The sequence below is a fragment of the Schistocerca serialis genome, chromosome 2 (genome assembly GCF_023864345.2).
Source record: "Schistocerca serialis cubense isolate TAMUIC-IGC-003099 chromosome 2, iqSchSeri2.2, whole genome shotgun sequence".
Lineage (NCBI taxonomy): Eukaryota > Metazoa > Arthropoda > Insecta > Orthoptera > Acrididae > Schistocerca > Schistocerca serialis.
Window position 1 is genome coordinate 1,127,223,121 of NC_064639.1, and position 13,316 is coordinate 1,127,236,436.

The 13,316-nt window shown below is 40.4% G+C and overlaps 1 protein-coding gene across 1 annotated transcript in view; it reads left to right on the forward strand.

The window, feature by feature from the left end:
* Nucleotides 1-13,316, forward strand: part of LOC126456664 (uncharacterized) — a 60,683-nt gene that overhangs the window by 40,133 nt on the left and 7,234 nt on the right. Inside the window, exon 2 of the mRNA XM_050092408.1 lies at nt 12,455-12,589. Within this exon, the coding sequence (XP_049948365.1) occupies nt 12,467-12,589 (123 nt within the window). The 5' untranslated portion in view covers nt 12,455-12,466. The remainder of the gene's footprint in view (nt 1-12,454; nt 12,590-13,316) is intronic.

Consider the following 13,316-nt stretch of genomic DNA (forward strand, 5'->3'; position numbering starts at 1 on the left):
TGGGCAGTACTTACTGCACGCCTGATCCAAATTGCTGAGAGAGCAATTCCCCACAGTACAGGGTGCCTCATAAGATAACCTGAGGACTTTGGGATGTGTAAGCCAGCAGCATGATGATCACTCATGTAATGCAGTGCAACCATTCCTGGACACTGTCATGCTGTCCAAACACAGGTAGCTGGCTGAACAGCGTCCAGTTAGCCCAGATGTCCTTACTTTTTGGTGGATGTTCTTCAGGGCATGCTCCATGCGTAGGTGAATGCAGAGTGGGAAGTGGTCACTGGAATGTACGTCGTCAATGACATCCCACTGGAGTGGGGGATGCAGGGCCTTATAAATCTTCTTGGCCTCAGCATAAGGGTCTGTCATGTGATTTTGATCTCCTGTATCTTCCATTCTCGAAGGAAGACACAGCAGTCCCGACTCCACACAGGGTGAGCCCCAGAGGAATTCAGAGAATTTAGAGGAGATGAACGTCCGACTCCACTACCTGCATTAGATGATGGGAGGGGTCTGCAGCAGTCAATGTGGCAAAAGCCTCGTGTTTAAGTAGTCACAGAAATAAGATTCCAGACAACTGGAAGTACTGTTAACAGCTTTCAGCCATGAACGGCAAACGGCTGCCAGAGAAAATGATTGTCTATAGAGCAGTGACAACACTGATACGTCGCGATAGAGAAGTATACAAAATCGCACTACACGATTGGTTGAGGTAGACACGCGAAGCAGCACTGCCAAGCCAACTGCAACTTCACTATCGTTCCTCTAAATGCTAATTCCGTGGTGAGAGTACAAACTTTGATGGATGAAGACGAAGAGTAAATGTATTAATTTAAGGTAAGGCGCTTTGGTCTGAGACGACAGAGTCTAAAGCTGGAAGTGAAAGTCGTTCTGATTGATAGCTCTGGCAATGGAATACATGTACTAGTACTGTTGTTGCTAAGATAGTGGGGTAGGCGACTTTCAGAGGCTGTGGTATGGACCAAAACGAGAAAATGTCCATGAAACATGGGCTCCAAAACATACCTTAAGAGCCCATGTTTAGTGGACATCTTTTGCTCGTTTTGGTCCATGAAAATTATCTACTTTATAATCTTATAAACAACAGTACTGGTACATGTATTCCATTGTCAGAAGTATCAATGATTTTCGCCTACAGCTTTCGACTCTGTCGTTTCCAGACTAGGATCCCTTGTGTAAGATTGATACATTTACGCTTCTCCATAATACTTTAAAGTCTGTAACATCACCACACCCTGTACGGATCGTCATCGACAGAGGAAAGTACCAGAAGGCTTCGGTACTCAGGATGACATCACAACTGGTGGCAGACTGCAGTATGCAGTCAGAGTAAGTGCAAGCTCCCCAGTACTGAATATACCACTGACAACGTCAGCTACAGTTAGCTGCTGTATGCAGCTCGACAATAGTGGGGATGGTCAGAATGGTTGCACGCTTATGTGTGTAGAGAATTATGGGAGCAATTTCACTCGAATTAACGATGTTGGCGATAGTTCTATCCGTAACAGTTGCTACAGTACAGTAGAGTAATTTATACAGCTGAAAACTATTGGGATCACTGCAGTGAGGAACCATATGTATACTGAGAGCAAATCCCAAAGTATGGGGAAATTCTGACTGTAGGCAGAGTTTGGTTTAAAAAAAAATAGCGACTGGAAAAATAAAATTGCGCGTATCGAGAGAGTGTGACGAAATAGGACACGAGCTGAGCTTATTTCCGCCACTACAGCTGCGGTAATTCATTTGTGGCGTTATTACTGAGGGAAAAATCTGGATATTATGCAACTACACACGATACATGAACAGGAGCAGGAAAGGGAAGGGGAACCCTGAAAGTGACGTGTCGTGTATTTACCTAAGGAGATCTGGCAACAATGCAGAGAGAGCTCGTGTGCACTCACTGACCTCTTCTCCCTTACTAGCGAATGTATGAATTTAAGGATTTGAATGATGCAAGAATTGAGAAACAGCGAGTAAAGAATGTAAGATTCCAAGAGATTACAGTTGAGATTGTGCAAGTAAGCTGCTGTTCAAGCTACAAATGAAGAAAGAAAATGGCTAACGTCCACATTGATATTCCAAGTTGTCATTTAAATAACACACTGAACAGTGTTTTCACAGCATTACTGAAGATGTTCAACCGCATGTCACCAGACGTTCGATGATTACCACAGTGGATGTTCAGAAGCAGACATACTTGTGATCAAGCAACAGCCACTATATTCTGTAATTGAATTTTTTTCTGGAAGTGGAGTTGTAGACTTGTGAACATGATACAATCACATTGAGGCCACAAACTGGAAACATTTAAGTGCTATAAGGTGGTGTTTGTAATGTCAGTGTTGTGTAATACATTTTATCTTAGTTTTACTAGTGGTTTTAATATAGAAGGTGTGACGCAATCTGTTCGGTGACTGGACGGACTCCCGTATGGACGACATAGTAATAAGCATCCTTGGCTTAAAAAAAAACGAAGATTTGAAAGCAAATAAATCACCAGGCCCAGATAGAATCAGAATTCGATTTCACAAAGAGTACTCTACGGCATTCGCCTGCATTTATCGTGAACCTCTCGCCCAGCACTAAGTGCTGAGCAACTGGAGAAAAAGCACAGGTGACTCCAGTATGTAAGAAACGAAACAGAATTGACCAGAAAAGTTACAGACGAACTTCCCTAACTTCGTTTTGCTGCAGAATCCTTGAACATATTCTCACTTCGATTATAATAAACTTTGAGACAGACGCTTATGTCCACGAATCAGCATGTTTTAGAAAGCATCGCTCGTGCGTAACTCAGCTTGCCTTTTCTCGCATGATATACAGCGACCAGTGGGTGAAGAGTAACACGCTGATTCCAATTTCTAGATTTCCGGAAAGCATTGTCAGACCATGATGCACAACTGATTAACTTACAAAACCTAATAGGGTGTACAGTTCGGAAACCATCAAGTAAAAGTGTGAGGTTGCTCAACCCGGTATCTATAGAGCACTTCAGAGAAAGCTTAAGAAATGGGATGTGTACATTGAGCCAAGTACTGATAAATGCAACGTGTCTCTTGATAGATTTATATCCCTTTTCGAACACTGTTTCCCAAAGAAAATTACTAAATGTAGCACCACACACTTTTCAAAGAAACCTTGGATTACTACAGGTATTAAAGCGTCTTCAGAAAGGAAAAAACTGTATGAGACAGCAAGAACTAGTACAGAGCCAGTACTAGTTTTACACTATAAGAATTATTGTAACGTACTGAGAAAAGTTGTAAGGAAATCAGAAAATATATGTGTTAGAGATGAAATTAACGACTCTGGCAATAAAATAAAATCAATGTTGACCGATGTTAGAAGGGATACAGGAAAAGTAACCACTGGGGTAGGTATTATTACTATTAAGGAGAACAAGACCATCCTAGCCAACAGTACACAAGTCCAATACAAAAAGTTGGTGAGAACAGTTCAAAAGGAAAAGCCAGACAGTACATAGCAGAGTGTTCTGAAGAAAGTCAGATTAACTTTCACCTAACAACCTCTTGTGAAATAAGTAAAATTATTAAATCTTTGAAACGTAAATGTTCTGTTAGAGTAGATGACATCTCTAATAAGATATTAAAGCAATGTGGAGCAATTACAGCTGATGTTCTGAGTCACATATGTAATGCATCACTAACTCAGGGTTTTTTCCCCAGACAGGTTAAAATATGCCATTGTCAGGCCTCTATATACAAAGGGGGACACCACAGATGTCGGTAACTACCGGCTATTATCCATGCTTACAGCATTTTCAATAATCTTCGAGAAAGCAACGTACTCAAGAGTGGTTAGCCATCTCAACAGTAATGGGATACTTAGGAAATCGCAGTTCGAATTTCAAAACTGCTGTTCCACTGAGACAGCAATATACAATTTCACTGTCCACATAATAGGGTCTTCAAATAGGAAAATGTCACCAATAGGAATTTTCTGTGACTTGTCCAAAGCATTTGATTGTGTGAACCATAACACTGTTACAGAAATTACAATTCTATGGTATAAATTGAATAGCATATGAGTGGTTTAAGTCACACCTAAAAAACATGCAGCAAAAGGTTTTCTTATATGGGTCAAATAATTTAAATAAGTTTGTCACTTCATCTAACACGGCTCAATCATGGGTCACCTTCTGTTCTTGATATATGTGAACGACCTCCCTGCCTATCTGAAACAGGAAGCTGAACTGACCCTGTTTGCTGATTATACAATCATTATTAATCCAGTAAAAGAAACTCCAATTGAAAATGATACAAATAAGGTCTTTGGAAAAATCATTAACTGGTTTTCTGCAAAAGGGCTTGCTCTAAACATTGAAAAAACACAGTACGTCCAATTTTCTGCTGCAAAAAGTCCAGTTCCTTCAGTAAATGTAACACAGACACAAGTCAGTACACAGGGTAGAGCATACTAAGTTTTGGGTCTACATATAGATGAGAATCTTAATTGGAAAATTCATATTTTGGATCTTCTAAAGCGACTATGTTCAGCAAGTTTTGCAATCAGAATAATTGCCAATTGTGAGGATATAGAAATTAGTAAGGTAACATACTATGCATACTTTCACACTCTGATGTCATAAGGAATAATATTTTGGGGTAACTAAAAGAATGGTTCAAATGGCTCTGAGCACTATGGGACGTAATTTCTGAGGTCATCAGTCCCCTAGAACTTAGAACTACTTAAACCTAACCAATCTAAGGACATAACGCACATCCACACCCGAGGCAGGATTCGAACCTGCGACCGTAGCGGTCGCGCGGTTCCAGATTGTAGCGCCTAGAACCGCTCGGCCACGGGGTAACTAAACATTTACACAAAAAGTATTCTCTTCTCAAAAGAACGTGGCTAGGATGTGTGGGGTTCATAGTCGTACACCTTGTAGGCATCTTTTTAAAAGCTTGTGAATTCTTACAGAAGCCTCACAGTACATTTACTCACTAATGAAATTTGTTTTCAACAACATGGACCAGTTTAAAAATACAGTGATATTCATGATCATAATACCAGGAAAAAGGAAGTCTTACACTATTCTTTACTCAACCTATCAGGTACAGAAAGGGGTAAAGTATACTGCTATAAAAATTTTCGACAAATTACCAGATGGAATAAAATTTCTGACGGACAGCAGTAATAGCTTCAAAAATAAACTGACATATCTCCCTGACAACTCCTTCTATACCATAGATGAATTCTTGAATAGGAATAAATAAATCTATAAATATAGTATATGCACTTTGTGCCATTTGAGGGAATGGGGTAAATAATAGAAATATTAATCTTTAACTCTGTATTGTAATATATAATCTTGATGCATAGGTCCATTGCTTGTGCACTTGACACGTTCCCTATCATAACGGCTACTGTACCGTACGATTGATCAATGGAACACGCAACCAACTAATGCGGTGACCCACTACAGGCTATTAAAGGTACGAGCTTATTCCAAAGTTATCAGATATGTGAGTGGCTCAAAGACTTCTTAAGTAATAGAACCCAGTATGTTGTCTTCGACGGCGAGTGTTCGTCAGACAGAAGGGTATCGTCAGGATTGCTCCAGACAAGTGTGGTAGGACCGCTATTGTTCTTTATATACATAAATGGTTTGGCGCACGGGGTGGACAGCAATCTGCGGTTATTTGCTACTGATACTGTAGTGTATGGTAAGGTGTCGAAGTTGAGAGGCTGTGGATACGTATAAGGTAACTTAGACAAGGAAGAACAAACCTGTGAAGTTCTGTTAAGGTATTACTTGTATCCTGCTTGAAGCAGTCAACTCGTTTAAAAATCTGGATATAATGTTGGAAAGCGATATGAAATGGAACGGGCATGTGAACAGTGGTGGGGAAGACGAAATGTCGACTTTGGTTTATTGGGAGAATTTCAGGAAACTGGTTCATCTGTAAAGGAGACAAAACGTAGGACGCCAGTGCGACCGATTCTTGAGTACTGTTGGAGTGTTTGGGATCGGTACCAGGTCGGATTGAGGGAAGACCTCGGAGCGATTCAGAGGATGGCTGCTGGGTTTGTTACCTGCATGTTCGAACAACTGAGTGTTACGGAACTCAAATGGGAACTCAAATGGGAATGCCTGGAGGGAAACGACGTCCTTTTCGAGGAATGCTATTGAGAAAATTTAGAGAACCGGCATTTGAAGCTGATTGGCAAACGATTCTACTGCCACCAACATACACTGCGCGTAAGGACCACGAAGATAAGATACGAGACAACAGGGCCCATACGGAGGCGTACAGATAGTTTTTCCGTCGCTCTATTTGCGAGCGGAACAGGAAAGTAAATTAGTAGTAGTGGTACAGCGTACCCTCCGCCACGCACCGTACAGTGGCTTGCGGAGTATCGATGTAGATGTTTACTCAGTAACAGCAATATTTACTGGATTACGGTGAGGAGTTATCAATTACTAAATAGTTTTGTGGGGGTATAAAGCAACGAATTTCTTCATGGGTCTCCCATTTCATGACTGACTATGCCTTACACTTATAAGTCTCTCTGTGGTCATATGATTTAAAACAAGCGAATGTGACTATACAGAAAATACATTCCACGACAAAAGAAAACACTACGAAGTAATTATCCGAATGAATTTTTTGTCAGAGGATATTAGTACCATCTGGATATTACTTCGTACACACGTTGAAATTCATTTGTATTTAGTAGAAAAGTTGTATAATTCAAGCCAATTGGTCACTTAACAGCGTCCATAGTTATTTTGATGAGTATTCGCGTAAAATCAAGAAAATCACCATTCGACCTTACAAAATCAGTTACGTCAGAGCCGGCAGTATCAGACACTACCCACATACTGTTTGAAGGACATCTTTCTGCCGTTTGTTAATGTTTTATTTCTCAATGCATGATCGCAATTTCGGCTCTTCGGCCATTGTCAAGGCTTCAAACGTTGCTTTAGTAAAAAAAAAAAAAAAAAAAGCCGGCCGTTATAGAAGTATCGAGACATTCCAGGCCAGGGATTTGTCATCAAAGCCTGGGTCACATCAGTTTGATTTTTAAATAAGAATCCTAACAGGAGTTTTTGGGTGGTGTAAAATCACCACGTTAAAGCAAAAAATATACACACACCCCGACTCAAGCTGAGACTCCTTTTCAAGCACCTGACAATGGCCTAGGTGCCCAAAGTGCAATAGTGTACTGAAAAATAAGAAATATCTTCAAAAAATTTATTTTGACCACAAACACCAGAAGTTAACCATCCACTTAAGCCACCACGTAGGAGGTACTACTTTGCGTATATGTCTGGGTATCGATCGTAAAACGTTGACAGAAATATTTTAGGTTGTGCATTCAAAATCACATCTTTCACTATAACTTGTCTGGCGGAACATTAAAAGTTGCAATGTTTTACAATCGGTAATCAATTAACGGAAAGATATTACAATTTCAGTTCGGAAAAGTATAATATTTTGTAAAGTTTACAGTTGTATAACGTATATAGGCACCAACCTCGTTGGCGCTTTGGATGCAGTTTTGCAGTGAAGATTAGCAACAAGATAACATTAGAAAGAAAATGAAATGAAAAGAAAGGCTGAGTTGGAGTTCAACTCCGTCTGTCAAAAGCGCTGTCGGTGAGGCGATCACTGCTGTGAGATCACTGGACTTCCGTACCGGCTGCATCGACTAGCGACATCGTGGAGCTTCGCCTCCGGCTCCGATACAACTCAACTTACGACTCTAAATTTCACCTCCGACCCGTTTTTGAACGGAGGTTTTACCGAAGCTAAAGGACCAAAGCGTTAACTTCAGACATCATTTCGTTCATCAGTAGGATAAAAAGCTACCTTCAGTAAACCAATGACGGTCTAACGACGTTGTCTGCAGAGCTGCCTCGGCCCACCACAAGGGACTGCTGCAGTTTACAGATTGTCTGGGGGGGCGACCGCGGCGGGGAGCAGTAATGGAGTTCCCTAATATCTTTCCGTAACAAGAATAATCGGGATGGCGAAATGGCTAACCTCCCACAAATGGCTTTTAGGTGAGAGCTACTGAACCAGTCAGTCTATATGCAGGCAAGTGCTTGTCAGTTACTGTTCGAAGGATTTGTGAAATGACTTAAGGTTATGCTTCATTATCTCCTATTTAATTTCGTAATATCTGGTTCCAACACAAGACGGTTTGTTCAGGCAGACTATCAGTTGACGAGAAGCTGTATCCTCTTATTTTTCAGTACGATCCTAATTGCGAATAAAAACACCGGACAGCTCCCCCAGGCCCACTTGATAACACTAATTATTGCAGCAGGATTAGAGCTCAGACCGCACCAGTTTTCTATGCGGTTTTTTTTAACAGGTGCACAATCTGCGTCAACTCTTCCCTGCTACCTGTTTCATGTCTTCACTATCTTTCCTGTCGTTTCGTAGTATTGCCGCTATATAAACAATGTCTCCCCCGGATTCTTATATTTCTGCGTCATTTATTTGTCTGTATTTAAGGAAAGCTAACTCTTCAAACTACAGTTAAGAGCTGCAGAGGATTCTAGCACGTGACATTCATATGTAATGTCTTCACATCTAAAACACTGCAATGGCTCTGCTGTTTACTTTTCTTACCTAACAAACATGCCGTATCACTTATTAATATTCCAAACTAAAATTTCTCTCAATTATTACACGTTTTGAAACAGGCTTTTTCGAGTCCGCAGCCGAGTATCAATATTTTATGTCCTGTACTTCGACAACTGCTCTAATTTACTTCTACAATTGCAAGGAATTCTGGTTCCACTAGCCACCATTATTGCTCGTATCTCAACGCAGCTGCGACATTTCTGAGTGCTGTGCAAAGTTGAAACGAAACGCATTCTCTCAAAACCACGAGCTATTACGTCAGTATCAATAACTGATGAGCTGAAAACCGAATGCGGCTAATGCACATCGTTGCAGACTTTGAGATTCTAGCATGCACGCTCTTGACACTTGTTAATCTTACCGTGAACCAGCTTTATCTGTGCAGTAACTGTATACCGGTACATTTGAACATTTTCGAAAAACTAAGAATGTTACAGACCGCACTATCAAACCAGAAGTTGACGTTCGTGGTAACAATTTACGTTTCAGAAAATTTACTGATTTTTGAACGGGGTGCAATCAACTGTTTAAAGCAGCATTTTTCTTTGGAGTCGGAGATCATTTCCTTGAAGTGGCCTTGAGTGTTGCCAGAATTTGTCATTTCCCCACAGTTTGTAAAAGCCTTGCAAGCTCTAGTGACGAAATACGTTGGTGGGAGGCACATTACGAACCATATACAACAGTCAACAAGACGTTAATAACTCTAGCCTACACCAAAATTTTGTGAATTTATAGTAATGCCAAACATTAACAAATTATTTAAAGTAGGTGCATTTTTATATGAAATTAAGATGTTGAGACTAAGTTAAAAACCAGTCAAACCTATAAGACTGGTGGTTTGCCCACAAATCTGATTTTCAAATAGATTTATTTTTCTCTTAACTGTGTGCTATGGGTCCTCATGGTTCTCACTGCCTCAATTCATGTTTCATCGCCTGAACTTTTGGAGGTAACTTTTTCCTACGTACCGGAATTGAAGCCTATCGCTCATTTCTTTCCTGTCACCTTTTTTGTAAACTGTGCATCAATCACGAAAAAAAGTATTTTCCCCATGAGGGCTATCGAATGAGAAAGATCCGCTTAACCTGCAATTGTGGTCCATCGCATTTCGGAACTCACAAGCATACTAGTTTTCAAAACGGTGTAAACTCACGTAGAGACTGCAGCATTTAATTGAGGATTAAGGTTTAACGCCCCTTCGATGGTGCCAAAATACAGAACGTGTTAAATTTGCATTCGGTAGTCATACCTTCCACGCTGCCATACTTCTTTGTTAGAGCGTTATCAGATTAGCGCATTACTTGGAGAATTTTGCTCATGTAAACTCGAACACGACTAGTTGCATTTTACAGTTTCGCAACATTCTGGAAGATAACACTTTGATGTTTCAGTGAACACTTTAATGCACGATCAACCATGTCAACTCAAAAATTAGCAGATATGATCAACTCCGTGAATGGTATTTACATTAGGAAGGTAAGGTTAAAAAAACCTGTGATTTAGCATATTTTTGTTCACAATTATTTAAAAATATTTGGTGCGATGAGTGTTCACTGATTTTGACTCCTTTCAATCAGAACCATTATCTTATCACGAAAGTAACGTGAAAATCTGTTAATGCCCACTTCAATGACTTAAAATTTATTTCAATTGCTCAGGATGGGTGCTAAGCTCCTAACGTGTTTTCGTAACAAGATATTCAAATGGCTCTAGAATCTAAACCAGTAAAATAAGAATTGCACCAAATAAGATCACGACAACTTTCAATAAAGGGCTTTTTGGCACGACCACATACCCCAATTTGATAATTTCGAGTATCATTTTGTATAATTGTTTTATTAGGTTGTGAAAGTTGTCGGATAGATCACGTTGATAGGTAAGTGCCTAAGGAAAACAGCCGCCGCGTTCCAGTACGTCTAATACGGTCTTATCCTTAGTAAGTGGACAGTGTACGCACCGTTGCAGAGTATTAGATTCATTCTGGACACGCCATACTGGACGTGCCTCAAGATAGATATAGATATTACTATTCATTGAAATACATCAGTACATTAGAAGATGTTAAGTTTTATGTATTGCAGTCGTTCCACATACAATGCAGTTATCTGATAAAAACTGTACTTTTTATCCATGTAGTGATAAAAATGCCAAGTGTGAATATTTGCGACTAGTTAAGTCTATAGAAAATTTATGGTGTGTACGTTACGAAACGTAAAAACCAAGCAGTCTTTAGTAACACCATTTAAATATCTGGCATGTTATTTAAACATTTGAGAGTAAACATTTATAATGACGAAAAACACTACAACGGAAGGCAGGAGTTAGTCTTCAAAATTTTTACTTAAAACACTTGCACCTTTAGTACTTATCACTGTATGGGGGCCAATGTAAGGTTAGTCTAAAAAAACATCGATGTTAGAGGGAGGCCAGTTGCAATGCTTCCACGCATTGTGGGGAGATTAATATCAGAATATCACAGGTGGTACACACTAAGAAATGCACCTCGTTAAAACAAGTGTACAAAATTCGAGGAACCGGTTCTGAGGACGAAACAATTTTTCCCCTTCCGATTACCGTTCCCGTGGAGACTGAAGAGAAAATTACTCAAATAATGGCATATAAAGAGGCCTAACTATTACCTTTGTTCTCCCCGACATTCCATCTGTGAATCGTTTGGGAAGGAATCCTAAAACCACCCTCGGCCAAGCACTTTATAGCTACTCATAAAAAAAACGGTTTTTATTGGTGCTCTAAACTTGGCAAAACGCGCAATGAATCCGAACATATCCGAGAGAAACTGAAGTATTAATGGGGCCTTCGACACCTACCATGCGCACGTATTTTAACAGCACAAGGCCAGTCATTCTATATTACAAACGTAAGGGAAAAAAAGCAAGCAGAAATTTTACTCAAATTTAGATCTTCAGTTACGGAAAAAACCAGTAACCCACCCATCACTACACTCCGCGTCTTACACACGGGGCGTTCCCCCTGGCTGTCTCTCGGCTCGACTGTTGGTCCGCTGCGGTCAGCTTCAGGCTCCTAGTTCCTTCGGAGAACGTCCGGCGGCGCCCCTACCTGCGCGGTAAGAGGCTGTGGCGACCTCTTCCCAACTCTGAGTTTAGGGAGGCGGTCTATAAGAAGTGTGGCCAGGCTGCCGTGTGTCACACTCCAGCCGTGCTTCGCCAGTGGGAGAAAAGCCCAGAGTAAGTATTGTGTTTGGATGTTTATTTGTAGTCTCGGAGGATTTGCAGTGGGAGGTCTATAGATCTCGGCTAGTAGTTTCTATAGTATTTTGTGCCTGAAATGCCTGGAAGAAAATTATCTAATTGCACTACTTACGTAATACTACATTTCAAGTTAATTCACGTTCAACCATAAAGAAACTCAAATTGAACAACCCGGTCAGCATAGATTTTATTTTTTCTTGTTTGACACAAATAGGAAAACTAAAGCCACATAATTGGAGCATGTGTCCAAAGAGGTGTGTATTTTACCTCCTCCTGCAATCTTCATCTTACACTCCCAGTTTGTCGCGTTTATACTAGGCCTCAAAACTTGCTTATAAGCTTCAGGTTATTGATTTAACAAACTTCTGAATTTTCTATCACGTGACTTCCTAACTAACCATACAGTTCGTCAGTGTAGACTCCCAAAATAATTATACTGATTCTTGTTTCTAGAAAACTAACATACCTAATGCACAACTTCACGAACTTAGCTCTAATGCAAGCTAACGTTGTTAATTTAACATTGAATTTAATTTTCTACCGGATGCTGGTCTTAAATAGGAAAAATCTCTTACGCAGGAAGAGCAGCAAATGGGTTCTCTGGTTCTGTTGGTCCTGATCGCAGCGGGCGCCTTGGCTGAGGTGACGGAGTGCACCGGCGGTTCCACTAGCGCAATGCCGGCGTCAACAGAGCACACCGCTCGGGAAGGAAAGGTAAATCCCATCACTACGTACTAGACCTAAGGGAGGTTAATGAGGAAACTGCAGTGACTCCAATGGTCAAGGATCTTAAAACTTAGATATTAGTAAAACTGTTGACAGACCAGTTTTGAAATGATTGTGCTGGCCATTGAACATTTAAATACCCAATGTTAAATAATACGGACTTTGAAAGATTTAAAATTTCCTGAATCGTACAGCTTATCTATGCTCCAAGCACATGGATACACTTGTCCAACTAAATTCCGTAGTTCAAAGATTATTCCATCAAATCTTTGAACGTCGTTAAGAAATAGTACACAACTTCCTGTACCTAGGAAAAACTTCAGTTTAACTGCCGGTAGAAAATACAACAGAAATACGTAGAAAGAATCGTAAAAAAGCTACATAGCGCGCCGCTGTTGAATACGTCTTTCTGCACAGCCTCTTAGTGAATTGGTCCAGGCATATAGTACCAGTTACGAACACTACTGCATCTGTACCGGATCTCAAGTAGCTTCGCTATCTTCAGCGACGACCTTTCAACCGTTTGTAAACTAATGAACCAAAACTTCACGCGTGGTTGCTTACCCTACTCCCTAGACCGTGTGGCATAATTGCCTTCTTGGCGTTGACCTGAGAAACGGACTGAAAGATGCAGCCACAGCTTTCCTTAATAGCTCAATGTTTAGTTAAAATACTACTGCCTTCTTAAGCATAACTTAATATTTTCGCTGAGATA